Raw genomic sequence first — 26,505 nt, forward strand, 5'->3', positions numbered from 1 at the left:
CATGCAGGGCGATGCACGCAGCATCTCCGGCGTCTCTTCGTTCTACTACCATTCCACCCGGCCTTCTTCTCGCTCCAGTACTTTTTCGCCTTTTTTCTCCCGTTTGATCGCAGCAGTTTCTGATCGAGATTCCTGCCCCCATTCCCCCCGTTTTCCCTTTTCATGCGCGATGGGTGCCCAAGGGATCTACTAGTTCCTCATGTCTCAACCCAGCTTCAAATCCCGTTCTCACCCTGCCTTCCCCTCCACACCAACTACATGCTGCTAAGGCTCCGGTCCTGGTCAGTTGCTTAGCGACCACCCCTCCCCCCGACGACTCATTATTGCGTACAGGACCATCATGGGGAAGAAAGGCCCGGCGAGGCATTCTCATTCGGCGGAAAAACGAGCCGTACTCGGTCTGCTTCCAATCAGGCTCTGTGACGCGGCATGTCTGCAATGGTCTTGCCATCGAAACCCCTCGTGATTAATCTTCATTCTTAGTACCCACGCGGTCAATTTCCGATCTGGCTCGACGAGGGAGTGAGTGATATTACGGGTCATTGCCCTTCAACCCAGTGGCACGATACGGATACATTACGGAGGTAGTACTCGATTAGTATCTGGCGGGCAGCGACCATCGAGCCTAGCCTCGCTCTTCCCGACTGTCTCTCCCAGTTATCTACAGTCCTCCACCCCCCTGGTGAGTGCATCCTGTCAACGCAGGAAAGTGTGCGCATTGCACATACTCTAGTAGCGCAGCTACTGACTTAGCTCAAGTCTAGTGTCCGAGTTTTCATATCCCCCCCGCCCATCTCCATATTTTCGGAACGGGTAGCCAACGAGCAGGATGAAATCGGATGAAACAATAAGCAGTACTAATGAACAGAACCGCCGGGGTCCGTCAATGAGATTCGACGGCTCACGGAGAACCAGGGCTGCCAAGCATGCTGGCGGGTATTGGAGGTCTGCAGGACAAGAAATGACAGGGCATGCGAGGTTATGAAAGCACTAGAGTAGCATGCCTGCTTAGCTACTACTAGTTGCTGCATGTATAGATCAGGGTGAACTCTCAACCTACACCATAAGAAGAAGTAGCCAGCATGGCAACGCTCGCCAGTGATGCAGGTTGTGTGTCATGTCAAACCCCAGGCAGGTGCATGATGTTCATCCTGCAGACGGCGTAATTACTATTACTATCTACTACCTACTCGATCTGAGTGGCGGGGCGCTGGTAGACAAATCAACGCAACTGAAGGGAATCATTATTGTGGCCGGGCTCCTTGGTAGTTGGTCGGTTATCTCCTTGGTTCCCCCACTCCCTCCCCCTCTTTCTCTCTCTGGAACACTCAGCTTACTACTAGTTAATTGGTTATCAATTATCTATCATTGCTGACATTTCCACGATGCCTACCTAGTTCTCTCATAACGCATGGACGTATTAGCTACATCGGGCTTCTCTACCGTTTACTCGCTTAGGAGTAGTGTTCGTCAGCGATTCAATCCGAGAAACGCCGGGACTAGATCGCTGCCGGGCCTCTGGTTTTCAGGTTTCTCCTTGGGAGGCCTTGGAATGGTTCTTTTTGCTTTTTCCGTTTCTTCCCTCTCCTCCTCCTTCAGCCATCCGTCACATCAGTAAGTATCCACGGCGCCTATTAAACTTTGGGAATGCGCATCCGACTTTAGTTGCTCGGTGCAACAGCGCGCAAAAAGTACCTTCTGCCCCCCCCCAAGGCTTCTTTTCCCTTTAATTTACTTTAGAGTATCAGTTTTTGGCTTTAGGAAAACGGGCCGCGCCGGATATTTAAGGCTAATCTGCACCAGTTCGGTCCCTCCGCATGGACGGTCGGGTTAGAGCGCATCCGACGATGAGCACTATGCTTAATCACGCTTGGACCCTGTAAGGAGAATAGATATAGGTATACCAGCACGTTGGTGTTAAACTGGCCAATGCACTGGGTTGGAGTCTAGAACTGACCGCGGCAAACAGCGGATAAGATTAGGAATGATATTACCTGCCTGCGAGGGATGCAAGAACATATTTAGAGGCGGCTAGCGAGTCGTCACCCGAAGTATCAATGAGATTGTCCCCGGCGGTGGAAGAACTAGTAGTGCCAGGTGTGGTTTCTAACATAGCCACGAATCTCCCTCTCATCCCTGGTGGCTTCAGCAAGTTGAATCAGCAGCTGGACGCCACAGAACCCCCCGAGAATCCGCCGTCCCGACTGTTCGCGATCCGTCGAATCCTTCGCCACCCCTCTTCTCCAATCGGCCCTTCAGCCAATGGCAGCGACTACTAGTATCGACATGCAAAGATGGCGTTTAGAAATACTTCTCCTCATCACAGTAGTACCTACGATGGGCCGTCGATTGTCGAACAGACCAAGTGACCCAATTGAAACAGAAATTTCGGCCCCCGGTTTAGAAATTAACCTACCGAATCAGGTGTAGTTGCCTTCATCTGCCTTCTCAGTCGACTTTTGCACGTGCCAGGATATATCCTGTATCTTGCATGAAGGGCCCCCCAATCCCCGTGGTGCGATCGGGGCATAACATGGTGATACCTGCCAATACCTAAGGACCTACTCAACACGCCATCATTCGATACTTGATGGTGTTCTAAAACAAAACAACCCCCCTCCCCCTCTCTCATGTTGTGAGGTACTATAGATCGGGTTCAAGACCGTCACAGCAGCGGCTAAGGCTGGTGTCACCACAGCACATGCCAGATAGCCAAGTAACCTGGCCGAGAAGCTTACTGAGCGTGTGCGTATGCCGGGTCGGGTTGGGTAGAATGCCAATAACCACATTCATTATTATCAATCTTCAGCTATTATTGCAAATCGGACTTCCCGCGGATCTGGTTCTATCCAGTCTATCCACTCCCAACCCCAGCAAGGGCAGGTACCTACATGAAACGCACATCAGATGACACTCGGTGGGAAAGCTGAAAGGAAAGCGCGCGAAGATGAAATAAAACACTCCTCACCGCTGGCGACAGGGGATACGCCATGATGGGGGAGAGAGACTGAGGAAGACATCCTTGGCGTCAGAAGATAAGAGGGTAGAATGCAAGAAATGAGCACTAAGGCAAGACAAGACAACCAGGCGGAATGAATGGTCTGTTGGGTGCTGCCTCTGGTTGAGTCGTTTGGAGTCGAGAAACCAACCAGCTGGCCTCCAGCAGCCTCCTGTCACCTCAGCTACTGGATTTCTTCTTGCCAACCTGACGGTGCCCTCCCGGGCTGCCACGGTCCAGTCGACGCCCACTCGCCTTCCTGACAGATGGCTGGATAGCACAGCAGCCGCAGGTGGATTCATGTCGGATGATCAACCGACCCCGACGCCGATAGCCAACGCGCCTGTCATACTGCCTGTCAGCTGCATGCCATTTGAATCCGAACAGGGGTCAAGGATAAATCAATAGTGGCCAGAATCTGTCATGATGATTCATGGATTTATTCTGTTTGCCGCGAGCCGGTCTTTGGAAAAGAAGGGGAAAAAGAAAATAATTCCAATAATAAAATCCAGCGCCTATTATTGTGCACAATGGGACAAAGGCGACGAACCCGGAGGATTGACAATGAATAGGTAGGGAGCTACCCTGATGTTTAAACTCAGCAAGGAGTATCACAATTATATTTTCTCCGATCCTTCGGTCCGAGTTACTCGTCTCGTCTTAGGTATGCTGATGTGCCAGTCCCTCTGCGTACAGGCCAGTATGCCTGTGGTGTCAAGCCAGCCCGTCCAGGAAACTCAGGTATCACAAGGCAAGCCATTTAGTCATACTATCCTCATCCAGGTACACGGAGTGGAAGGATGCCCTCCTATCCATGCTTTTTTCCTTTCTTTTTCCCCCTCCCCTCCACCAGGTCTCCAAAGCCGGACATGATGTGCGGTCAGGTAAGAGAGTACTTCTGGTTGTACGTACATCGGTGGTTCTGGATGCATCCACGTACATACTTCATTTGAAGCTCATCTATTTGAAGCATGACATAATCTCGACCACCCACCGACCATCTCCGTTTGGTACTTTTACACGTGCTGCTCCTCCTCCCCCCCCCCAAGGAGAAGTATGTCACTGGTTCCCCTTTTGGTTGGGTATGCAGAGACTCGTTCAATGCTTCCAGCATTGAGATCGCACTGCAGTACACGCCACGCGCTGTCGCATGCTGTTTGTGATCGTGCTGTCTTTCGAATTGAACAGCTGGGTAGCACTGCCATTTTCAAAACACCGCAAATAGCGTGATGAGGAAGAGCTCCGTTTGGCTCGCCGAGCATGCTCGGTACCTCAAATTTGGTGTCACGGTCAAGGTAGGTTATCCACCTGGTAACTGAGGGTATCCACTGGCATGGACATTGCATCCAATTGAACAGTATGTCCTGGTTAACCGCGTTTACTGGCGCCACTTCACATCAACTGAGTAGAGCAGACTGGCGGTGTATCAGCTCACCGGCCGTGGATGTATGCATCCAAACGGATGAACTCTACGGTGCAACAGACGCCGTTTGCGTCATTCAATCACAGTCAAAAAAAATGGAAATTTCAATTCATGAATAAAATTCATTGATCACGACCCTATCCGTCGTGCTAGCCGTCTGTTCACTGAAGAGGACCATGCCCAGCCATTTTTAAATTTCCCATATTCGCTCCTCTAAACACAAAGACACCATCAAAGATGCATTTAGCGCTTGCCGGCAGCCTTCTCCTGAGACTCCTTGAGGACCTTCTTGACGATCTTCTGCTCCTCAATCAGGAAAGCACGGACGATACGGTCCTTGACGCAACCAGCGCAGCGGGAACCACCGTAGGCGCGGCTGACGTTCTTCTTGGGCCGGGAGATCTGGGCGTACTCGCGGGGGCGGAGGGCGGGAACCTAAAAGGTCACGATAACCATCAGCCATTTTTGATCTCATTTCCCATCATCGAACAGTGGTGTAAGATTCTTCTTGGTTTCCTCGTGCGCCCAGTCGCGCCAGTCCACGCACACACCCCCATCATGATCCACCAATCCAAGCAAGCCATCCACACCACTGTTCAACAGATATCATTCGGGAGCACTCACACCAGGGAGCTTGATGCCACAGTCACCGCACTTGGGGGCAGTGCCCTTCTTCTTGATGTGAAGGTAACGGAGCTCACCGCCGGGGGTCTTGATGATGCGGACCTGGTTGGACCGCGTGTTGTACCTGGAGACAAAATTCCATCAATATCCTGTTCACGCATATCTTGGCGTGTAGATTTCAACAGAAGCGTATCATCGCGTCGGATTCGAACAAAGCGTTGCTGCACCGTCGCGACTGACAAGACTGGTGGGAGAAGCAGAGCACGAGGGGAAGAGGAAAATTCAAACGTACGGGTTCCGGCGGCGCTGCAAAACGAAAAGATCAGTATGCTGTTCGCAAAATATCTAGGGAATTGGTTATACTCACGTATTGGAGTCTGTTGTTCGCCATTTTGTCTGTCCTTGAACCTCTAGGTCGGTGGTCAAGAGATTGGCGGCGGCGTCGTCGGTTGTCGTCGTTGACCTCGTAGAATTCTCGCAGTAATCTGGATTTGTGTGGGTTTCGCTCGGAGCCCTGGGCGGCCGCGCTAGCGCCAATTTGGCGAGAACGCGCTAACACCAACGCGGCCTAGCGCCGGTCCGAGCAGAGCCGCCACCTCTTTTCAGACTTGCTTCATCGAGGCAGGAGCAAGAAGAGACTGGAGCGCTGTCCTATCACCCGTCGTGAGAAGGGGATCGTCCAGGAGTGGTTTCATCTTCTTCCGGGCAAAGCTTCATCTCTCCGACGCGATATTTTCACCCTGTTTTATTCCCCCCCATCGCTGAGCTTGGGCCGATGAGCTCGCGATAAGTCACGACCTTTCTCGACGTGATCTTTGACGCGACTGGTTCACGAGCATCACCCGTCGACCTGGCAGAGAGGGTCCTCCCCCCATCAACAACCTTTCACAATGGCATCATTGCCTCCTCCCCCGCCTCCGGGCTGGGGTGCATCGGCACCGCCTTCCATGCCTTTGGCTCCTCCGCCACCTGGATATCAACCGCCTGCGGATCCGACTGTCGCGAAGTTTGCCCAGAAGAAGAATGAATGGCTGCGGACGCAACGAAACCGGTTCGGCGAGAAGAGAAAGGGAGGATTTGTCGAAACACAAAAGGCGGATATGCCGCCGGAGCATTTACGGAAGATCGTCAGAGACATTGGCGATGTGTCGCAAAAGAAGTTCAGCAACGAGAAGCGTAGCTACCTCGGTGCGCTGAAGTTCATGCCCCATGCCGTTCTGAAGCTGTTGGAGAACATGCCTATGCCCTGGGAGTCGGCTAGGGAAGTCAAGGTATTGTATCATGTTAACGGCTGCCTGACCTTGGTCAACGAGACTCCCCGCGTTATTGAGCCCGTCTTCCACGCCCAGTGGGCAACCATGTGGGTATGCATGCGGCGCGAAAAGAGTGACCGCAGACACTTCAAGAGAATGCGCTTTCCTCCCTTTGACGACGAAGAACCTCCGCTATCGTGGTCGGAAAACATTGAAGATGTGGAGCCGTTGGAACCTATTCAGATGGAGCTTGACGAGTCGGAGGATGCTCCTGTTTACGAGTGGTTTTACGATCATCGTCCTCTGCTAGACACTCCCCATGTCAATGGGCCGAGCTACAAGGACTGGAACCTGTCACTGCCGCAGATGGCTACTCTGTATCGACTAAGTCACCAGCTGCTGAGTGATGTCGTTGATCAGAACTACCACCATATGTTTGACTTGAACAGTTTCTTCACAGCGAAGGCGCTGAATGTGGCTATCCCCGGTGGTCCTCGCTTCGAGCCTCTGTACAAAGATATCGACCCCAATGACGAGGATTTCAGTGAATTCAACGCCATCGACCGTATTATCTTCCGCGCCCCTATCCGGACGGAATACCGTGTTGCCTACCCTTTCCTGTACAATACCCTCCCGAGAAGCGTAAAGGTTTCTTGGTACTCTCACCCTCAAGTTGTATATGTCCGGACCGACGACCCTAATCTTCCAGCTTTCTACTTCGACCCTGTCATCAACCCTATTTCCTCCCGGTCCGTCGCGCCTAAGAATATCACTGTCAGTCATGAAGATGAGATCTTCGGCGAAGGAAACAACGAGGATGACTTTGAACTCCCTGGCGACTTCGAGCCGTTCTTCGGTGATCAGGAACTCTACACCCCCGATACTGCGTCCGCCATCGCTCTCTGGTGGGCCCCTCATCCCTTCAACAAGCGTTCTGGGAAGATGGTGCGCGCACAGGATGTGCCCTTGGTGAAGCAGTGGTATCTGGAGCACTGCCCGCAGGGTCAGCCTGTCAAAGTCCGTGTCTCATACCAGAAGTTGCTCAAGACGTACGTTCTCAATGAGCTGCACAAGAAGAAGCCCAAGGCCCAAAGCAAGCAAAATCTACTGAGGACTTTGAAGTCGACGAAGTTCTTCCAGCAGACAACGATCGATTGGGTTGAAGCTGGTCTGCAAGTTTGCCGTCAAGGATTCAACATGCTTAACCTGTTGATTCACCGCAAGAACTTGACTTACCTGCATCTTGACTACAACTTCAACTTGAAGCCCGTCAAGACTTTGACAACCAAGGAGCGAAAGAAGTCCCGTTTCGGAAATGCTTTCCACTTGATGAGAGAAATCCTTCGTCTCACCAAGTTGATCGTCGATGCCCAAGTGCAATATCGTCTGGGTAACATTGATGCCTTCCAGCTGGCTGACGGCATCCTGTATGCATTCAACCACGTCGGGCAGCTGACTGGTATGTACCGTTACAAGTACAAGTTGATGCACCAGATTCGTTCTTGCAAGGATCTCAAGCATTTGATCTACTACCGCTTCAACTCGGGACCTGTGGGCAAGGGCCCTGGATGTGGTTTCTGGGCCCCGGCATGGCGTGTTTGGCTGTTCTTCATGCGTGGTATCATTCCTCTGCTCGAGAGATGGCTTGGAAACCTGTTGTCTCGTCAGTTCGAGGGTCGCCACAGCAAGGGCGTTGCCAAGACCGTCACTAAGCAGCGTGTGGAGTCTCACTTCGACCTTGAACTCCGTGCATCTGTCATGGCCGATCTCATGGACATGATGCCCGAGGGTATCAAGCAGAACAAGGTTAACACAGTCCTTCAACATCTGTCGGAAGCATGGAGATGCTGGAAGAGTAACATTCCCTGGAAGGTTCCTGGTCTCCCAGCACCCATTGAGAACATAATTCTCCGTTACGTCAAGAGCAAGGCTGACTGGTGGATTTCTGTCGCTCATTACAACCGTGAACGTATTCGCCGTGGTGCCACGGTAGATAAGACGGTCGCGAAGAAGAACCTTGGTCGACTCACTCGACTGTGGCTGAAGTCTGAGCAAGAACGCCAGCACAACTACCTCAAGGATGGTCCCTACGTGTCATCCGAGGAAGCTGTGGCTATTTATACTACCATGGTCCACTGGCTCGAGTCGCGCAAGTTCTCTCCGATTCCCTTCCCTAGTGTTTCTTACAAGCATGACACCAAGATTCTGATCCTTGCTCTGGAACGTCTGCGTGAATCTTACTCTGTCAAGGGTAGACTCAACCAGAGTCAGCGTGAGGAACTTGCTCTCATTGAGCAGGCGTACGATTCTCCCGGAACAACACTGGCTAGAATCAAGCGATTCCTCTTGACCCAGCGAGCTTTTAAGGAAGTCGGCATCGACATGAACGACAACTACAGTCACATCAACCCCGTCTACGATGTGGAGCCTATTGAAAAGATTACCGACGCTTATCTCGACCAGTACTTGTGGTATCAAGCAGAACAGCGCCACTTGTTCCCCGCCTGGATCAAGCCATCGGATTCTGAAGTGCCTCCGTTGTTGACTTACAAGTGGGCTCAAGGTATTAACAACTTGTCCAACGTTTGGGAGACTGCGGATGGCGAAACGAATGTTATGATCGAGACGGAGCTGTCGAAGGTCTACGAAAAGATGGATCTCACCTTGTTAAACCGAATGCTTCGCCTGATCATGGACCACAACTTGGCTGACTACATCACCTCCAAGAATAACGTGCAGCTCAGCTACAAGGACATGAACCATACCAACAGTTACGGTCTGATCCGTGGTCTGCAGTTCTCTGGTTTTGTCTTCCAGTACTATGGCCTGATGATCGACTTGCTGCTTCTCGGCTTGCAGAGAGCCAGTGAAATGGCCGGACCCCCGCAGAGTCCGAACGATTTCTTGCAATTCAGAGACCGTGCCACGGAGACGAAGCATCCGATCCGTTTATACACACGTTACGTGGATAAGATCTGGGTCTTCCTAAGATTTGATGCCGATGAGTCTCGAGACCTGATCCAGCGTTTCTTGACCGAGAATCCGGATCCTAACTTCGAAAATGTCATCGGGTACAAGAACAAGAAGTGCTGGCCACGCGATTGTCGAATGCGTCTCATGCGCCACGATGTTAATTTGGGCCGTGCTGTTTTCTGGGATCTTAAAAACCGTCTGCCGAGGTCAATCACCACTATCGAATGGGACGATACTTTCGCCAGCGTATACAGCAAGGACAATCCTAACCTTCTGTTCTCCATGTCCGGGTTTGAAGTCCGTATTCTTCCCAAGTGCCGCAACCAAAACGAAGAGTTCTCGGTAAAGGATAGCGTTTGGTCCTTGGTCGATAACTCGACGAAGGAACGGACAGCCCATGCTTTCCTTCAGGTCACAGAGGAGGATATCCAGAAGTTCAACAACCGGATTCGTCAGATTCTCATGTCGTCCGGTTCAACGACCTTCACCAAGATCGCGAACAAGTGGAACACGGCTTTGATTGCGCTCTTCACCTACTACCGTGAAGCTGCCGTATCAACTGTCAACCTTTTGGATACGATCGTGAAGTGCGAGACCAAGATCCAGACCCGTGTCAAGATCGGCCTGAACTCCAAGATGCCTTCGCGTTTCCCCCCCGCCGTTTTCTATACCCCCAAGGAGCTTGGAGGCTTGGGTATGATCTCTGGATCCCATATCCTCATTCCCGCTAGCGACAAGCGGTGGTCCAAGCAAACGGATACAGGCATCACTCACTTCCGAGCGGGTATGTCCCATGATGAAGAGACTCTGATTCCGAATATCTTCCGTTACATTATCCCCTGGGAAGCTGAGTTCATCGATTCTCAGAGAGTGTGGATGGAGTATTCCCAGAAGCGCCAGGAGGCTCAACAGCAGAACCGACGCTTGACCTTGGAGGACTTGGAGGACAGCTGGGACCGTGGTCTTCCGCGTATCAATACTCTGTTCCAGAAGGATCGGAGCACGCTCAGTTTCGACAAGGGTTTCCGTCTCCGGGCCGAATTCAAGCAGTACCAGCTGATGAAGAGCAACCCGTTCTGGTGGACAAGCCAGCGACACGATGGAAAGCTGTGGAACTTGAATGCCTACCGTACCGACGTCATTCAGGCTCTTGGTGGTGTTGAGACCATTTTGGAACACACCCTTTTCAAGGCAACGGCGTTCCCATCCTGGGAAGGTCTCTTCTGGGTTAGTCACATAATATCATCCTCTACAAGAGTAACAAGTACTAACTTCACCTATTTACCAGGAACGTGCATCCGGTTTCGAAGAATCGATGAAGTTCAAGAAGCTCACCAACGCCCAGAGATCCGGTTTGAACCAGATTCCTAACCGTCGTTTCACCCTGTGGTGGTCTCCCACCATTAACCGTGCCAACGTGTACGTTGGTTTCCAGGTGCAACTGGATCTTACTGGTATCTTCTTGCACGGCAAGATTCCCACCTTGAAGATTTCGTTGATTCAGATCTTCCGTGCCCACTTGTGGCAGAAGATTCACGAGTCTGTCGTCATGGATCTGTGTCAAGTCTTCGACCAGGAGCTTCAACAGCTGGGTATCGAAACAGTCCAGAAGGAGACCATCCACCCGCGTAAGTCGTACAAGATGAACAGCTCTTGCGCAGATATCTTGCTTTTCGCGACGAACAAGTGGAACGTCACCCGTCCTTCCGTGCTGTTCGATACAAAGGACGTCTACGAGCCAACCACCACGAACAAATTCTGGCTTGATGTGCAGTTGAGATACGGTGACTACGACTCCCACGACATTGAAAGATATGTCCGTGCCAAGTATCTCGACTACACCACCGATAGCATGAGTATCTATCCTTCTGCCACCGGTTTGATGATTGGTATTGACCTTGCGTACAACCTGTATTCGGCTTATGGCCAGTACTTCCCTGGTCTGAAGACCTTGGTTCAGCAAGCCATGGCTAAGGTCATGAAGGCAAACCCTGCCTTGTATGTGCTGAGAGAACGTATCAGGAAGGGTCTGCAGCTCTATGCCTCCGAAAGCAACCAGGAGTTCCTGAACTCCCAGAACTACTCGGAGCTGTTCAGCCCGCAGATCCAACTGTTCATTGACGATACCAATGTCTACCGTGTCACCATCCACAAGACCTTCGAAGGTAACCTTACGACCAAGCCCATCAACGGTGCCATCTTCATCTTCAACCCCAGAACTGGACAACTGTTCTTGAAGATCATTCACACCAGTGTCTGGGCAGGACAGAAGCGTTTGGGTCAGTTGGCCAAGTGGAAGACGGCAGAAGAAGTGGCGGCCCTCATCCGGTCCTTGCCTGTTGAAGAACAGCCTAAGCAGCTGATTGTCACCCGCAAGGGTCTGTTGGATCCGTTGGAAGTTCACCTGCTGGATTTCCCTAATATTTCTATTCGTGCTTCCGAGCTTCAGCTTCCTTTCCAGGCTGCGATGAAGGTTGAGAAGCTTGCGGATATGATTCTTCGGGCAACGGAGCCTCAGATGGTTCTCTTCAACCTTTACGATGAGTGGCTGAAGTCCATTTCGCCTTACATCGCTTTCTCCCGTTTGATTCTTATCCTGAGAGCTCTTCATGTCAACATCGACAAGGCAAAGATTATTCTCAGGCCCGACAAGAGTGTTATCACTCAGGAGCATCATATCTGGCCCTCGCTGTCGGATGAAGATTGGATGAAGGTTGAAGTGCAGCTGCGTGATCTGATTCTCAACGACTATGGCAAGAAGAACAATGTCAACGTCCAGAGTCTGACCAGCAGTGAAGTCCGCGATATCATTCTGGGTATGGAGATCAGTGCGCCTTCTCTGCAACGACAGCAGGCGGCCGAGATCGAAAAGCAGCAGGAGGAACAGAAGCAGCTCACGGCTGTTACAACAAAGACGCAGAACGTCCGTGGTGAGGACATCATTGTCACTACCACATCTCAGTATGAGCAGCAGTCATTTGCCTCCAAGACTGAGTGGCGTACACGGGCAATTGCAACATCCAACCTCCGCACGAGAGCGAACAACATCTACATCTCGTCAGATGAAGTCCGAGACGAGGGATACACCTACATCATGCCGAAGAACGTTCTCAAGCGATTCATCACGATTGCCGACCTCCGCGTGCAGGTTGCTGGTTACCTGTACGGTACTTCCCCTCCTGATAACGACCAGGTGAAGGAAATTCGCACCATTGTCATGATCCCTCAGGTTGGCAATACACGTGAAGTTCAATTGCCTCAGCAGCTGCCTCAGCACGATTATCTCAACAACCTCGAGCCTCTGGGTGTTATTCACACCATCTCTGGAAATGAGCCCCCTTACATGACGGCCATGGATGTTACACAGCATTCTCGTTTGATGAATGCCCACTCATCGTGGGACAAGAAGACGGTGACCATGACGGTGTCTTTCACCCCTGGATCCGTGTCTCTGGCGGCATGGGGCCTTACGCCCCAGGGCTACAAGTGGGGAGCGGAGAATAGGGATACCACCTCGGATCAACCGCAAGGGTTCTCGACCAGCATGGGAGAGAAGTGCCAGTTGTTGCTCAGTGACAAGATCCGGGGATACTTCCTGGTGCCGGAAGACAATGTCTGGAACTACAGCTTTATGGGCAGCTCCTTTGGTAGCGTGGACAAGCGGCCGGTGTACGTCAAGATCGACACCCCGCTGAAATTCTACGACGACCAGCATCGTCCACTGCACTTCCAGAACTTTGCGGAACTGGAAGATATCTGGGTTGACCGTTCTGATAACTTTGCGTGAGCGACGAAGGGATGGCGTTGGACGACTTGTTTCGATATGATTTATTACGTCGTTGTTTCTGTGGTTCCCCCTTTTGAGCCTTTTCTGCTTTCCCCAATTTTTTCACTTTAATGTAGGTAGCATACAAAATCCTCTCATGTGTTTTACTATGATTTTTTTCTTTTTTCATCATCCTATTATTATTGATTGATGCTTGGCGGCAAGCGAGGGATGATGATCCAGGCAATGCAGGCGAGATGGAGCTCCAGTGGAGGGGATGTACAGTAGAACAGGAGGTAGCGATGTAGGTTTTACTATAGTAGATGCTAATCACTCAAAACGGTAATTGGTTGAGCCTGCAATGCAATGGATCCCACCATGTGTATGGATTATGGAGTACTCCGGATGGAGAATTATCTAGTGTGATGCAAATATTCCCGCCTTAAGAGTTAGGGGATCGACCATGTGGGTGTGTGAAGGAGAGCTAAGCCGGCCGGAGGAGACGGTCAAGCACCATGATCCATCCGCGCAATATGGGCACCATGTGTGAGTCCACTTTCGACAGTAGGTTAATCATGTTAATGGCCTAGCAGTCATTTAGTAACAAATTACAAGATGCTTAACGTTGTCGGGGGGAGTTGGTTGACGTGTGTTGGGGGGCCTGGGGGGATCAGCCCTTCCTGGAACTTGACCGAGCCTGGGCTGGGGAGGGGGAAAGGATTGTTGCGACTTGGTGAGTTTTCCCTAGTGCTCCTGACTTGTTTGTTCCCCCCCCCCTCCCTCTTCCCTCCTCCCCTCTCCCCTCCCCATTATTCATCCCACCACTGACCACTCACCACACTCACTACTCTCGCTTTCTCCGTGCCGTGCACGGCTGCTGCTAAAAACGCCTCCCCCCCCCTGCTTCACTTCCTCCTCCACGCCATTCTTTCCGGCTGGATCCGAGGCATTTGCAACGGTCTGGCCAACGCACTGGCTGGCTGGGCCATCTAAGACATTCTCCTCAGGTTCATTTCGTTTTTGCAGTGGTTTAATGGTTTAATGCAATGTGATCACCTGTGCTGTTTCACCAGTGCCTCATAGACTCAAATCTCGGGACGAAAGTCAAAAATCAGACCCGTCGGGATAACTCGCCCTGGGCTGCAAGATACGATGGCGGATGGGATCCACCGGTCACCAATCCAGTCCGGAGTACGGAGTACACGCCTAGTTGAGACTACTACTTCTACGCCAGCCAGTCTGAGAGGGGTCTGGTCTTACATGTTGTGTATAAGCAGCTCCCATGATTGTTTAGGATCATGATGCTCATTGACCAAGGCGGAAATAGGATTTGGGGCGGGCGTGTGCGCAAAAGCCTCATCAAATAGTAACCTTTTCCCTAGCCAACTGCCGTGGCTTTCTCTCTCCGGCTCTCGGGGCCTCTTCCCAAGTCTCGCGGACTTCAGATGAAAGGATTAGACAAATGACAATCATGACACCCACCATACACATACGCGCTAAGCTCCCGGCCTCCGACCGTTCTCGGGGGCTTGTCCACGAGCTTGGTGATGACCGGCTAGAGTCCGTCCTCGAGCAAATAAGGTTGACAGGAAGCTCTCATCAAAAAAGGGCAAACTTGCTCCTTTGGCTTTGACGGCCGCTAATCACAGGCAGACAAGGGACATGGCTTCCTTGTCTAGTTCGACTCAGGACCAAACCAACCACCAAGGGGGGGCGCAGCTCAGAAAAAAAAAAGTGAATCCAAAAAAAAAAATAAATAAATAAAATAAAAAAGTGAGGCCAGGCAAAAAGGGGAAATACAGACGTGGGTACGGGTTTTTAGGCTCGAGCCTGACCCGCGACCTTTTTCTTGCGCGAGATAGTCTTACTTAGTCGACGGGAACGAACCACCGCGCATCTCGATGAGGTGAGGTGAGTTGCTTGCAGTGTGCCTTTCTTAACTTTCACGCTGCTGCTGCTGCTGTTGTTGGTTGAGCTCCCGCGCCCGTTCCAGGCTACGGGATTTTATATAGGTACTAGTACACTATCTACGGAGTACGGAGTACTATCTATCCAGACCCGACCAGACCAGACCCGACCAGGGTCGTTGCTCCATCAATCATCATCCCCTCGAGTAAAGAAGGGCTCGGCCGGAACTCCCTGCTTAGCAGGAAATGGCCCACCTCCGAGCAAACTAGCTCCCTCCCGCTAGTCATTCCCAATCACCTTTCTCAGGTGGATGTCTCGCCGACGACGGTTCTCTATCCGCCATTGGCGTTTCGTTGGGTGGAGTTGCTGCGACGACGTACGACGGTCCTTGTTCTGACAGGGGGCGAATTATTCCTGAGCGAGTTAGGAGCAGTCCAGCAGTCCAGCACAACAGGTTTGACTCCCCTTGACCCGAATCCACCGACTCGCTCAGCTCCTCCACGTTCGTATCCAATAAGTTAACTTCAGATTATGCCGGGCCTACGTACCTATCATAATATGGCTTGGGCTTGGGCTTGGATCCCCTCCTCCCCCCGCTTCTGGGCTGGTTGGGGAGTAGAGCCCCGAGGGAGGGCGTGATGAGATGGATGGATGGATGGCTGATGGCTGGTGGCTGGAGGACCAGTCTTTGTCTCCTCCCACTGGGCTGTTTCATGCTGTAGCTCGAGCTATCTCCCGGCTGCTGCCCTAATTTCCTCCTCCACGGCAGTCACTGCCATGCCTTGGCAAGCACCAGACGGGCCGGCGGAAGGCAAATGGTAGCCTCATCCTTCGTCCTGCTGGCATCCATGACCGTTGTCCCCTCTGGGTCCCTCTGCAAGCTAAGCTTGACTGGAACGCAGATCCGTCAAATGGGGGATTTCTCTGGCCAGCCCACCTGCACCTTTCTGATTTGGGCCGTATGGAGTATCTCCGTGTCTCGTCAATTTTACCCCAAGGCCGCTCTGCTTTATTTTATTATTATTTGCCCTTTCCAGAACCTTTCCTCGACCGTTCCGCGCTGCCGTATATATCCTCTACCCTATCACTGCACGGGACTTTTACGTGCAGCTGGAAGCAGCATCCCGGCATCACCTCCACTTGTTCTTCCCCATTGATCCTGCATCTCAAACGACGGAGGAATACGGGCTGCAAGCCTATCTGCGGAGTCTCTGGCATGAGCATCAGACCTCCGACCTCCCTCTGTAGATCTGGTTGGGCCGGGCCTCTCGTCGGTGCGTCTGGACTTTGGTGAAGATTACCGGTCTTTTTCGGGCTTTCCAGCTGGTGTGCTCACCACTGACCCCGGTGAGTAGTACTAGTAACCCATCCATCCCTTTCGCCCAGTGGTTTTCTTTTCTCATGGTGGCCAGACCCTGCGTCACCTCTAGCTCTCTCTGCCGCTTCCTTTCAAATGAGTTCGATGTACTGCGACCTGACCTTGCTACTCTCTTCCTTCCTTCTCCTTGGGATGAGCCATCACCGTGTCCTAACGTTGCTGTCGAGTCGTCCGATTCATGACCTATAGTTCTGACGACCAAATAGTTGTCGCGCCTAACGCCTTGAAGTCGACCCTCCATCACCATCATCCAGTCTCGTACATGGCCAAAGCCTCGACTCTTGCTTCAATCTAGAGGATTTCACGACCATCTGCACGTTCGGACGGACGCCGACAAGCATTTGTACTATCTCTTGACGAGCTTTGTCCGTCGAGATAGTAACCTCAACCTCATCCCTTTCTCTTCTTTTTAGAGCGAGTCGGTAGCCTGCCAGGGCTTTTAGGCTCTAGCGGCGCAGATGTATGTCCGCGACGCTGGCGGATCCGTATCGAGAGTATGCTATTGATTATTCTCAACATGCTACCTGCAAGCCCGAGGAGCATGCGGGCACGCTTGTTTACCACACACAGCAGCCGCACCTGCAACATCACAAGCAAACCGACACTCCGTTCTCGCAGGGAGCCTCTCATAGCACGACGGCATTTGAGCAGCATCATGCAAACGCGACCGTACTGTCAGCAGCAGCTCCTCAGCCCACAGTTCATGAACTCTCACAGAGTGTTGTCCTCGGCCCGCCACAGATGCTCTCGCGACACCTTCCAGTGCAGTATCCGCCCGCCAGCTTCGAAATTCCCCCTATCCAGCGCGACAAAAAACGTCCGCATTCGGAGACAGAAGACGACGGGAACCCCGACCATGGGCTCCGGCCACAGTTGTCAGTACTCTCAGCAGACGCGCCCCATGAACCCTCGCATTCGCCCGAGATGCTCTTCTCTGTCCACGGCGCGTCGTCTCAGCAACATCACATGTCAAACCATGGGTTTGGGCCCACAGACTCTGTGGCTCTGCCACAACACCACCACCACCATCGACTCCCGCCCCATGCGGCGCTGCGCGCCCCTGGGCGTCATGGAATGAATGTGGAATCGCCTCCTTTGCCTTCAGGCCCGCCAAGTGTTGTGGGCCAACCTGGAATGCCTGAACCTGCTCCCAGGCCTCGAGGACCGAAACTGAAGTTCACGCCCGAAGAAGATGCTCTTCTCGTGGAGTTGAAAGAGAACAAGAACTTGACGTGGAAGCAAATTGCAGATTTCTTTCCGGGGCGGACAAGTGGCACCTTACAAGTTCGATATTGCACCAAACTCAAGGCCAAGGACGTGGCTTGGAGCGATGATATGGTTCTGTTCCTCCCATTACTTCTACATTGAGTTTATATGCTAATAGCGGAAATAGGTACAAAGGCTGCAACGGGCAATCCAGGAGTATGAGAACGATCGGTGGCGGATAATTGCAGGAAAGGTCGGCAATGGCTTCACCCCAGCGGCTTGTCGCGAGAAAGCGATGCAGCTCCAGTGACGGGGCGGTGGAGACGAATATATAAAGAGGCCTCTAATATTGCCTGCTGGCAGCGTCTGATTTCCATGCTTAGATTGTTGGAGGACATGTCGTGGGTAGGCTGGTTGTGCAGGCTTGTAGGAACGGGACGCTGATCACCATAATTGTGCTTCTATAACGGACGGTCGATGTAAGGTATTTAGTGGTGTATGATAATTCGATTAGCCCCGGGGGGAGGGATATGCACCGGCATCTGTTCGTTCGCAGTGAACTGACACTAGCGTCCGCTAGAGCACCGGCTCGTGTCGCGGCCTGATCCATCCCGGCCTGAACGGCGTGATTGCGGCCATCGCTCGGTCGGAGGGAGGCCATTGGCTACGGTGGACGGCAATGACCCCGCGCGCAACCTGTCCGCCAGCCCTGAACCCTAAGCCAGGTTCCCAATCGAGCAGTCTGCGGATATGGTCGCTGCGGGCGGCCGGAGAAGCTCCGCAACCAATCAACCCACAGCGCTGACTAAGGGGGGTCGACCACGGGCCGAAGCGGCTTCAAACTCACCTCAACCTCCAAACTCCCTCATTTCCAACGTCCTCGCCTTGTCTGCCGTCATTGCATCAACCCACCAGGACAATGTTCCTCCAACGCACAGCCTTCGCCCTCGCCAGGCGCACCCCTACCCGGGCCATCGCTGCTCGCCCTTTTTCCTCCTCCGTCAGCCGCTGTACGTGACCCTCATCGTCAGTTCAAGACCGCCTCTTTTGCACCCAGCAGTGGCAGCCGTCCTCTTCCTTCCGCGCCCCCCCATGGCCTCGACGTGGGTCAATTGCACGGGAATATAGGCATTCGTCCTGGATATGCGAGCTAACATGCTATTGCTATGTGTACAGTCAACAAGAAGTATGAGGTGAAACAGGAGGGCAAGATCCTTCCTTTCGAAGGTTGGTGGCCTCACCCATCCTTACCCGAGCGTCCATTGTCCCTACGGATACTCTAGCAGGATGCAGTTGTCGCTTGTAGCGCGAGTGGATGTTGCAATTGGGGGTCGATTGTGGGGCTTTGGCGGCTGGGATATGTGACAGCGGGCCTGACAAGGCCTCGACCTGATTTACATCAAACTGATTGTGCGCTTTCTTCCTGAACAGAGATCAAGACCGAAGACGACCTCATCCCCCCGGGTGCTAAGGCCGGTACCGTCCCCATCGATATCGAGCACGCCACCGGTCTCGAGCGTCTGGAACTTGTCGGAAAGATGCAGGGCATTGATATCTTCGACATGAGACCCCTCGATGCCTCCCGCAAGGGTACGTTGTGCTCTCTCTCTACTCTACTCGGTGTCTCCTGGAGCCTCCATGATAAAGGATCATCTGAGACTCGATTTCCCCGGACGAAGCTGACCCCAGATTCGCAGGAACCCTTGAGGACCCCATCATTGTCCCCGGTGCCGGTGACGAGCAGTACGCTGGTTGCACTGGTTTCCCCGCCGACTCTCACCAGGTCAACTGGCTGACCGTAAGCGATGTTCCGAGCGATTGATCGAGATAGCATGATCCTAACCAGCCACAATGCAGGTCTCCCGTGACCGCCCCATCGAGCGCTGCGGCGAGTGCGGCAACGTTGTCAAGCTCAACTACGTTGGCCCCTTGGAGGACCCCCACGCCCGTGAGTGCCTTGCCTTTTCTTTCGCCTAAATTCAAGTCCGTCCCTGCCCGGTTTACTAACCGCTACATTCTAGACGACCACGGCCACGAGCACGGTCACCCCCCTCACGAGGAGCCCAAGACCTTCGCCGACTTCGTCAAGCCTGAGTACTGGTACCGGTAAATATAATTTACTACTACAATAAATGGAGCGATTGTTCTTTCCTTTTTCCATCTAGTTGCTACTTTGATCCGGAGCAAAGAAATCAGTGAAGTCAAAAGACAATCCGACATATATGTATGTGTACATGTTCATGCGCGCGAGGCGGGAGTTTTAAGATGAGAGCGAGTGAGAGAGAGAGAGAGGTTCTGTACAAGAGATGACATTTTTCCTTTCATCAGGATAAGCTAGTTTGTATCGTTCATGAAACCAATACCGTTGTATCCATCCATCCCTCCTCTCCCGTTTATCTATCATGATGCTTCATTGAAGTGATGATATCACCGCTCGGTCATTCCTCTCCTCCCCTCTTAAAACTCCTACTTCCACAAGACATTCTCACTCCATCATCATAATCTACTATATACCATCGATCCCTAATACACCAAACCACCATAAACCAATTCCCCATTAAAAGATAACCCGTCCAACGACTCCTTCCTATTCAGGCATCAGGTAATCAACCCAACCGAACCGAACCAAACCGAACCAAACCAAACCAAGCTAGAAAACCCAACTACTAGATAGATACGAAGCATATGATAAAAAATCCCTGTGGCTTGAACAACAAAGACACCGTGGTGAGCTGATACAAAACAATGTGGGCAGGTCGGGTGGGTGGCATGATGCCCGGAACAGCGGAACAGCGGAACTAAGCGGGAACGGAAGGATTTGGCTGGCTGGCTGGACGGATGATGAATCGGTATCACGTGGTTGGTTGGTTGATTTTCCGTACGGAGGGAAGGGCATATGGTATCCTTTTTAGGTAGATACGGAGTAAGTGGTAGCCTGATAGATAGATAGATAGATAGGGCATGCCTAGATGGGAAAGGGAAGGGGAGGTATGGAACTGCTGACTGACTGACTGGGTTAGCTTGTTTTGGACTTTGGAGCGTGGTTACTAACTGATTAGTACCGGTCTGTCTCTGGCCAGTGGTCGGTGGTGAGATGGAATGGAGTATTTTGGTTTTGGGGGGATTTGTTGAGGGTGTTGTGTTTGGTCGAGATCTATTGTTAGAAGTGTACTTGGGTTAGGTGTACTATTATGAGGAGTTTAGTTTTGTAGTATGCGGATATATATTCTAGTGCTCTTGCTCTTGCTCTTGCTCTCTGTTCGCATGTGACACGAGGAAGATGTAGTATGTCATCTGGGCTAAATGTACACTTTACAAATCTCTGTGGAGAGGGGAGTTTCCTTGTTCTTCGGTGGATCAATTAAGCACTCAATAAGAGTACTACATTTCACTCCGATGGGGTTGCAACAGGCTGCATGTAACTGGTATCCCTCTTACCGTCCAAAGTAACGAAGTTCGACGTACCGAAGTGGCGGATAAACCAGGCATGTCCATGAAAAACCGACATAGGTGCCCATCTAGACGCGGTTAGTTGAAAGCAGACCGAATTTTTATATTGCTTCACTTACATCTGCGCCATATGCACCCACCAACCGTGCAAGAGGTCCAATGTACCACACCTGCGCCATGCACAAAATGGAGCCAGCCCAACCGATCAAGAAGGCAATGAAAGCGGCAATTCCCACGGGTAACTTGGACGGATCATTCCAGGCGTTCCAGTTGTATCCGCTGCGGGCGCGGAAAATGAACCGATCCTCCAGAATAATTGCTATCCAGATCGCGACCCAGTAGCCCATGAGCGCAAGGAAGTTGGTGAAGATGTCGGAGAGGTTGCTTCGGCCGACCAAGGCGCACACGGTGTAAATAATCACTCCAATGGCATTCCAGATCGCTCTAGGCACCTTTTCTGCGTACCGTCCGAGGATCTGGAAATCGACACCAGCGGAATAGGTGGGTGGGATGGTGTTTGCGATGAGACCAAGAGCGACGACTACGGAACAGAACTTTCCAAATCCGTTGAGCGGACTGAACCCTTCGACGATGAGTGCACCAGCGCCGTTGGCGTATGCTTGACTATACGCTGGGTCCGAGGTCATGCCCGATGCGAGTCCGATACCGCACAGGAATGCCATGGTGAAAGACATCATCAGGCCACCCAAGGAGAGGAAGAAGAGCGACGTCTTCGAGGTCTGTTGAGGATAGTAGACAAAGAAGTCTGCTGCCAGCGGTGCATATGTAATCGCGGCACTGAGGCAAAGGGAGAAGAAGGACAGGCTGCGAGCATATGGCACATCAGCATGGGTCGTCTAATGACAAAAGGCAGACTTACCGGTTCCCAGCTACTGTGCGAGCGTCACCCGTAGATGGCGTGGACAGGTCATACTTCGTCCCCGACATACCAAATAGGATGCAAACGACAATAAGCTGAGGGAGGAAGGCAAAGCTGATCTCGTCAGTACCAGAATTCACAACTCAAGCCAGTTACACGCACCGTTCATAGTAATGGAAGATCTGAATACCAAATGTGGCGATGACCCAACTGATAATAGCGATAATCACAATACCTTATCTTCATCAATAACCACCGAATGAAAGCGCCGTGATCTACCAACTTACCAACAGCAACTGACATGTGCCCATGTGGTGAAACGGCGGACAAGAGCTGCCCACCAACAACACAGTCGATCAAGCCATATCCCAGCATTTGGATCAGGTTCAATATGACGATGAGCTTGCTCGGCCACCAGCCCATTGAATAGCGACCGAATGCCTGACATGTGTTAAAACTAGGTCATAACCTCACTAGGGGTGCATATGATGGCTTACCATGGTTCGAATACCGGATAGGGGACCCCATGTTGCCATCCATGAGGACACTACGGCACCGACTAGAGCTCCAAATACTCCGCAGAGTGCCGAGTCGAGGAAACTAAGTCCGTAGGTAGCAGGTCCTAGCATGCCCAGTGTGATGTTGTTGGCCGCCAAATTGATCGAGACCCAAAGCAAGAAAGCCTGCAAATAGGAAACCCAGGTCAACTTGGGCATCCGTTCATGCTCCCCCACCCGCTCTATACCACGGGCCTCTAGGTTGTACTCGACGAGCTGTGCTTCGAACCGCCGAAGATATGCAGCCATCCGCGAAGAGACAAATGGCCCACCCGGAGACCTGACATTTTTCTCTTCGCCATCTCCTGCAAAGAAAGCGGGATCTTCTCTCGAACGAATCCTTGTAATTTCCTTTTCAGTGGGTTGCCCTAGGGCGGGGACTGATTGCGGCGAAGACATCCTAACACAGTCTGTCAGTATACAACCGGAGAAGCGGGAGGTAGAAAGAAAAGAAAGCGCGCATGAGTCCTTTCGCTGGAATTATCCAGATCAAGTTCAACCGTATAATCTCAGAACGACAACGGTAGTCATCACATTATCTGGGGGACAAGCGCCACCGGCAAACAAGAGGGTGAGAAGTCCCCGATAGTGTGTGACGTACGGTTGTTGAACACCGGTCTTCATGCAGGCAGGCTACCTAGATACCTTGATCGACAGACAAAACCACGCTACTCGTCTTCATGATAGCCGTCCCTTGCATTAGGTTTCTGTGAGAAGGCGGGAGAGCTGTACTGGAAGGAAAACCGGCTTGTTCCGATTGCAATGGATTCGTCGTGGCGATTAGACCTTGACCTGGTGGAACAAACGCCAGTCGCACGTCAGTTAAATTTCCTCTTTCAGAGATTTGTGGCGAGTCGTCTTCTCGCAGGGAATTACCAAGTTCGCCTGATACAAATTATTATGCCGATGGCAGAACCCCAATTGCAGTACCGCAGAATAATGTGTTGACGGCTGTGAACAGGATATGAGGGAAAGTGGAGGAGCGGGGGAGAAGATTCCACTTCTGAGTCAATAAAATAAAAATGTAATCGGCGGCCGGGGGGGGGGGGGGGAATTTAATCGGTCCAGGCGGGCGGACTCCCCCCCTCCGCGCGCCTTCCCGAACTTCGGCTCCCGTCCACTATCTACTCCGTACGCCGTACTCTACTGCGACTAGCCAGATCTACCGGCAATCAAAGTCAATTCAGCAATGCGTCATCGTACTGATGGCCATTCAGCTCTGGGACACCGAGAGCACAGGTTCTACTAACCCCCCTCCCCCATTCTATAGAAGAATTGAAACCTTCAGCAAGCTCCAATGCATCGTTGCAGGCGCAGCAGGGTGGTGGCCACCGCGGCGCGGAGCTGCTGTCAAGACCCCCAGAGACTTACGCGTAAGAGATTGGTATTCACCAACAGATATAAGAAGACGAGGAACAATGAGAGACATCAACCATGGAAGGCGCAAGTGAGACGGTCAATGAGAAGGAAAGGGAGCAAAAGAAATTACATATGAAAGACGCAAGCCAACTCCGATAACCCTTCGCCCAATACTTTGCAAATTGTAGCTAACATCACACATTGCCGTGAAAACCGAAGCCCAAAGCAATGTAAACCCATAACTCGTGCCCGTCGTCGATTCGTGAATGTGTGGAAGACGATGCATTGGTCATCACGTCGTCAATACTTCGTGGGAAATCTAGAGATCCTTGAAATGTTCTTTCGCATACTGTTCGCACGCCTGGTTCTCTACGTCAGCAGCCCAGATATCTGTAGATTCCAGAGAGCGTACCTTGGCTGGCTTCCCGACTTTCTGCCCAATTACCTTCCATTTACTTGCCTCATATTCCTTGATCGCTTCCCGAAGCGCTATAGACTGCACTGAATTTAGTATCGATTTACAAATAGAGCCAGACGTTGAAAGCCGTTACCTCATCTTCCGCAAATTCAGCATAGTGCATGTCCTATCATGGCATCAGTGGTTTTTTCGTCGGGTGGAATAGCTACCGTTAACTGCTCACCTTGTACCAATGCTTTTTGACGCTGCCCTCGGTCCGGGTAGGAAATGTCTGTAGCACCCGGGATTCCCAAGTCAGCATACTCTGTGGTCGGGGTCCTGGAACGGGGCATTTGATGCACCTTGGCAATCTCGCTCCAGCTGCGACCCGCATCGCGCATCGTCTTCAGCCTCTGCTCTTCCTCGGCAGTCCAGGGAGTATTGGTCCTTCCCTTCTTCTTAGGTACAGGCTCCGATACTCCAGACGCTTGCTCGTGCGCGGTGTCTCCGGTGGCGGTGGTCGCGCCTGGCGCCGCCATGGTCGGCGTCGAGCTTACCGAGGGAGAAGCACGGCGTTTGCGCGGATTCTGGGGAGGAATCTGGGGTTGGGGCATAGGAATGCCCTCGAAAGAAGGCACTCTAGAAAAGGGATTCACTTGCTGCTGGGCTAGCAGGTGTGATGGTGCGTTGGTAGAGATGGAGGTCTTGATTCGCTTAGATGTTGGAGGGGACCTGTTGTAGAGGGACAGGCGAAAGGCGCCGGGGTTAGAGACGCAACCAACACACGAGGAAAAAGGAAGGGGGAGATAAGGTCAAAGTGAATGCAAGGCCAGAAACGATAATCGCAAATAATAATAGAACGAGCCAGTCACTTTGCCAATCGCAATGAAAAGGAAGGGCAGGACAGGGCAAAACCGGGAACTGATCGGAAAAGGAATAGATACAAGGTCGAGGGCAGATAAATTAAAATAGAAAATCCCGGTAAAGCACATGACCCAAACAAGAAGTATCTCGGACAGGTATATATATGGAAAAACAAGTGCCGCCGACACTGCGCAGCCCCAGAGACCAGCTTCCTCCAGGCTGGGGAGGACGAGGAGGGACTTACGACATGGTTGACGATACGCAGTTTTCCCAATCACGCTCCGTCGATTCATCTGTAGATACACATGCTTATGAGATTAGCAAATCTGCTACTCAAGGAACGCTCCGTGTAGATTGGCCTGTCAGGTTCAGGGAAGCGAGCGCTGGGTTACACCAAAGTGACGATGACACCGGCGCATCATACGGCGTGGCAGTAGCGCCGCAGGGAGGGAGGTAGACGGCAGGAAAGGAAGGAAAAAGTCGGAAGAATTGTTACATGCATATATAAAGGTTGTTTGTAGCGAGAAACTGGAGGAGAGGAGAAAGGGAATGGGAGTAACTTTGGTGGAAAGGTGAGGAGAAAGAGGAGGCAAGAGGAGGCGATAGGGAGGGGGGAAGGGAAGGGAAAGAGAGGGGAGAGGAGAGGGGAGGAGGGGAGGGGAGGAGGGGAGGGGAGGGGAACCAAAGGGACCAGAGAGAATGGCAAGTATAAACAGGTTTAGGCACAGTCACAAGAAGACCTTTCTAGCATCTTAGGATACAGAGGCTGGAAATAGTACGGAGGAGTACTGGAGTTGCGATGATAAGACGTTCTGGTCAGGACAAGTGGAGATGGAGACTGACAGAGAGTGTAAAGAGAGGCTTACTGGTCAAAGTTCATGGTTCGAAATTCGATGAGTCTCGGGTTTTTTCTGATAGGCAGGGGGGGAGATGGTATTGTAGTAAGTAGTAGTAGCAGTAGTAGCAGCAGTAGTAAGAGTAGTAGGTAGTGAGTAGTAGCAGCAGTAGTAGTAGCAGCAGTAGTCAGTAAGTGGGAAGTAGATCGGATCGATTGGTAGGGCAAGATTCAACCAGGTAGGTTCACAGTAAGTCAGTAGTCGACTCGAGTTCGGTCGTTCGGGAGTCAGTCGGAGCAGTGGTTGTAGTAAGAGTCCTGGACTGGCAGGCCCGGAAATTCAATCGCAGTACTTCCAGGGCTTCCTTCTTCTTCTTTACGAAATGGGAATGAAACGGGGGGAAACGGTGGTTCGGTTGATAGTACACAGGACTAAGGGAAGGGAAGGAAAGGAAGGGAAGGAAAGGATCCAGGAAGAAGTAAATTTACCAACGCGAGAAGGGAAAGAAAGGAACAAGAGAAGGAAAGAAGGCAGCGGATGGGAAGGTCGAGCGCCGGCCGGAAATTGGCAGACTGACAGACGGACAGGACAGTGACTACTACTACTGCGGAGGGGAGCGAATGCAAATCGAAT

The 26,505-nt window shown here is 52.0% G+C and overlaps 9 protein-coding genes across 9 annotated transcripts; 6 read left to right on the plus strand and 3 right to left on the minus strand.

Moving 5' to 3' along the window:
- Nucleotides 1-1,397: 1,397 nt before the first annotated feature.
- BO94DRAFT_538844 (uncharacterized protein) lies at nt 1,398-2,027 on the plus strand. Its single transcript, XM_025612574.1, has one exon. The coding sequence runs from the start codon at nt 1,412-1,414 to the stop codon at nt 1,616-1,618; it is 207 nt and encodes a 68-aa protein (XP_025463554.1). The 5' UTR covers nt 1,398-1,411; the 3' UTR covers nt 1,619-2,027.
- A 1,314-nt stretch (nt 2,028-3,341) lies between these two features.
- On the plus strand, nt 3,342-4,387 carry BO94DRAFT_234690 (uncharacterized protein). Its single transcript, XM_025606319.1, has 3 exons — nt 3,342-3,570; nt 3,695-3,902; nt 3,969-4,387. The coding sequence occupies exons 1-3, from the start codon at nt 3,422-3,424 to the stop codon at nt 4,113-4,115; spliced, it is 504 nt and encodes a 167-aa protein (XP_025463555.1). The 5' UTR covers nt 3,342-3,421; the 3' UTR covers nt 4,116-4,387.
- Nucleotides 4,388-4,664: 277 nt separating this feature from the next.
- Nucleotides 4,665-5,436, minus strand: BO94DRAFT_475055 (60S ribosomal protein eL34; the record flags this gene model as incomplete). The annotated part of the gene is made up of 4 exons (XM_025608546.1): nt 4,665-4,856; nt 5,046-5,169; nt 5,338-5,351; nt 5,413-5,436. The coding sequence occupies 4 exons, from the start codon at nt 5,434-5,436 to the stop codon at nt 4,665-4,667; spliced, it is 354 nt and encodes a 117-aa protein (XP_025463556.1).
- Nucleotides 5,437-5,696: 260 nt separating this feature from the next.
- Nucleotides 5,697-13,420, plus strand: prp8 (U4/U6-U5 snRNP complex subunit PRP8). The gene is made up of 2 exons (XM_025617428.1): nt 5,697-10,498; nt 10,560-13,420. The coding sequence occupies exons 1-2, from the start codon at nt 5,936-5,938 to the stop codon at nt 13,056-13,058; spliced, it is 7,062 nt and encodes a 2,353-aa protein (XP_025463557.1). The 5' UTR covers nt 5,697-5,935; the 3' UTR covers nt 13,059-13,420.
- A 2,253-nt stretch (nt 13,421-15,673) lies between these two features.
- Nucleotides 15,674-16,000, plus strand: BO94DRAFT_434249 (uncharacterized protein; the record flags this gene model as incomplete). The annotated part of the gene is made up of 1 exon (XM_025607487.1): nt 15,674-16,000. A coding segment is annotated over one exon (327 nt), but the record flags the coding sequence as incomplete, so codon positions are not given.
- A 785-nt stretch (nt 16,001-16,785) lies between these two features.
- BO94DRAFT_474862 (SANT/Myb-like DNA-binding domain-containing protein) lies at nt 16,786-17,839 on the plus strand (the record flags this gene model as incomplete). Its single annotated transcript, XM_025608532.1, has 3 exons — nt 16,786-17,442; nt 17,533-17,661; nt 17,717-17,839. The coding sequence occupies 3 exons, from the start codon at nt 16,786-16,788 to the stop codon at nt 17,837-17,839; spliced, it is 909 nt and encodes a 302-aa protein (XP_025463559.1).
- Nucleotides 17,840-18,448: 609 nt separating this feature from the next.
- Nucleotides 18,449-19,639, plus strand: cox5b (cytochrome c oxidase subunit IV; the record flags this gene model as incomplete). Its single annotated transcript, XM_025608540.1, has 6 exons — nt 18,449-18,539; nt 18,706-18,756; nt 18,961-19,119; nt 19,227-19,327; nt 19,387-19,477; nt 19,551-19,639. 6 exons carry the CDS (start codon nt 18,449-18,451, stop codon nt 19,637-19,639), a joined length of 582 nt encoding a protein of 193 aa, XP_025463560.1.
- A 1,105-nt stretch (nt 19,640-20,744) lies between these two features.
- Nucleotides 20,745-23,192, minus strand: BO94DRAFT_500336 (purine-cytosine permease family protein). Its single transcript, XM_025609411.1, has 6 exons — nt 22,357-23,192; nt 22,147-22,300; nt 22,022-22,094; nt 21,860-21,973; nt 21,099-21,804; nt 20,745-21,047 (listed from the first exon to the last, which is right to left on the minus strand). Exons 1-6 carry the CDS (start codon nt 22,813-22,815, stop codon nt 20,964-20,966), a joined length of 1,590 nt encoding a protein of 529 aa, XP_025463561.1. The 5' UTR covers nt 22,816-23,192; the 3' UTR covers nt 20,745-20,963.
- A 788-nt stretch (nt 23,193-23,980) lies between these two features.
- Nucleotides 23,981-26,204, minus strand: BO94DRAFT_235641 (SANT/Myb-like DNA-binding domain-containing protein). The gene is made up of 6 exons (XM_025606323.1): nt 25,903-26,204; nt 24,535-24,904; nt 24,417-24,464; nt 24,327-24,359; nt 24,188-24,271; nt 23,981-24,136 (listed from the first exon to the last, which is right to left on the minus strand). The coding sequence occupies exons 1-6, from the start codon at nt 25,914-25,916 to the stop codon at nt 24,095-24,097; spliced, it is 591 nt and encodes a 196-aa protein (XP_025463562.1). The 5' UTR covers nt 25,917-26,204; the 3' UTR covers nt 23,981-24,094.
- Between the last annotated feature and the right edge of the window lie 301 nt (nt 26,205-26,505).

This window comes from Aspergillus sclerotioniger (genome assembly GCF_003184525.1).
Source record: "Aspergillus sclerotioniger CBS 115572 chromosome Unknown BO94scaffold_31, whole genome shotgun sequence".
NCBI classification, from domain to species: domain Eukaryota; kingdom Fungi; phylum Ascomycota; class Eurotiomycetes; order Eurotiales; family Aspergillaceae; genus Aspergillus; species Aspergillus sclerotioniger.

Bases quoted from the DNA above. Each gene is read 5' to 3' on its own strand.
- BO94DRAFT_234690 (XM_025606319.1), top strand. From the start codon at position 3,422: ATGATGATTCATGGATTTATTCTGTTTGCCGCGAGCCGGTCTTTGGAA. The intron at 3,571-3,694 runs GTAGGGAGCTAC...CTCTGCGTACAG, and splicing joins GGAGGATTGACAATGAATAG to GCCAGTATGCCTGTGGTGTC. The intron at 3,903-3,968 runs GTACGTACATCG...ATCTATTTGAAG, and splicing joins GTAAGAGAGTACTTCTGGTT to CATGACATAATCTCGACCAC.
- BO94DRAFT_500336 (XM_025609411.1), bottom strand. From the start codon at position 22,815: ATGTCTTCGCCGCAATCAGTCCCCGCCCTAGGGCAACCCACTGAAAAG. The intron at 22,301-22,356 runs GTAAGCCATCAT...AACACATGTCAG, and splicing joins TATCCGGTATTCGAACCATG to GCATTCGGTCGCTATTCAAT. The intron at 21,974-22,021 runs GTGCGTGTAACT...TGACGAGATCAG, and splicing joins ATCTTCCATTACTATGAACG to CTTTGCCTTCCTCCCTCAGC.
- prp8 (XM_025617428.1), top strand. From the start codon at position 5,936: ATGGCATCATTGCCTCCTCCCCCGCCTCCGGGCTGGGGTGCATCGGCA. The intron at 10,499-10,559 runs GTTAGTCACATA...CCTATTTACCAG, and splicing joins CCTGGGAAGGTCTCTTCTGG to GAACGTGCATCCGGTTTCGA.
- BO94DRAFT_538844 (XM_025612574.1), top strand. From the start codon at position 1,412: ATGGACGTATTAGCTACATCGGGCTTCTCTACCGTTTACTCGCTTAGG.
- BO94DRAFT_235641 (XM_025606323.1), bottom strand. The intron at 24,360-24,416 runs GTGAGCAGTTAA...ATGCCATGATAG, and splicing joins TCAAAAAGCATTGGTACAAG to GACATGCACTATGCTGAATT. The intron at 24,272-24,326 runs GTAACGGCTTTC...AATTCAGTGCAG, and splicing joins CTGAATTTGCGGAAGATGAG to TCTATAGCGCTTCGGGAAGC.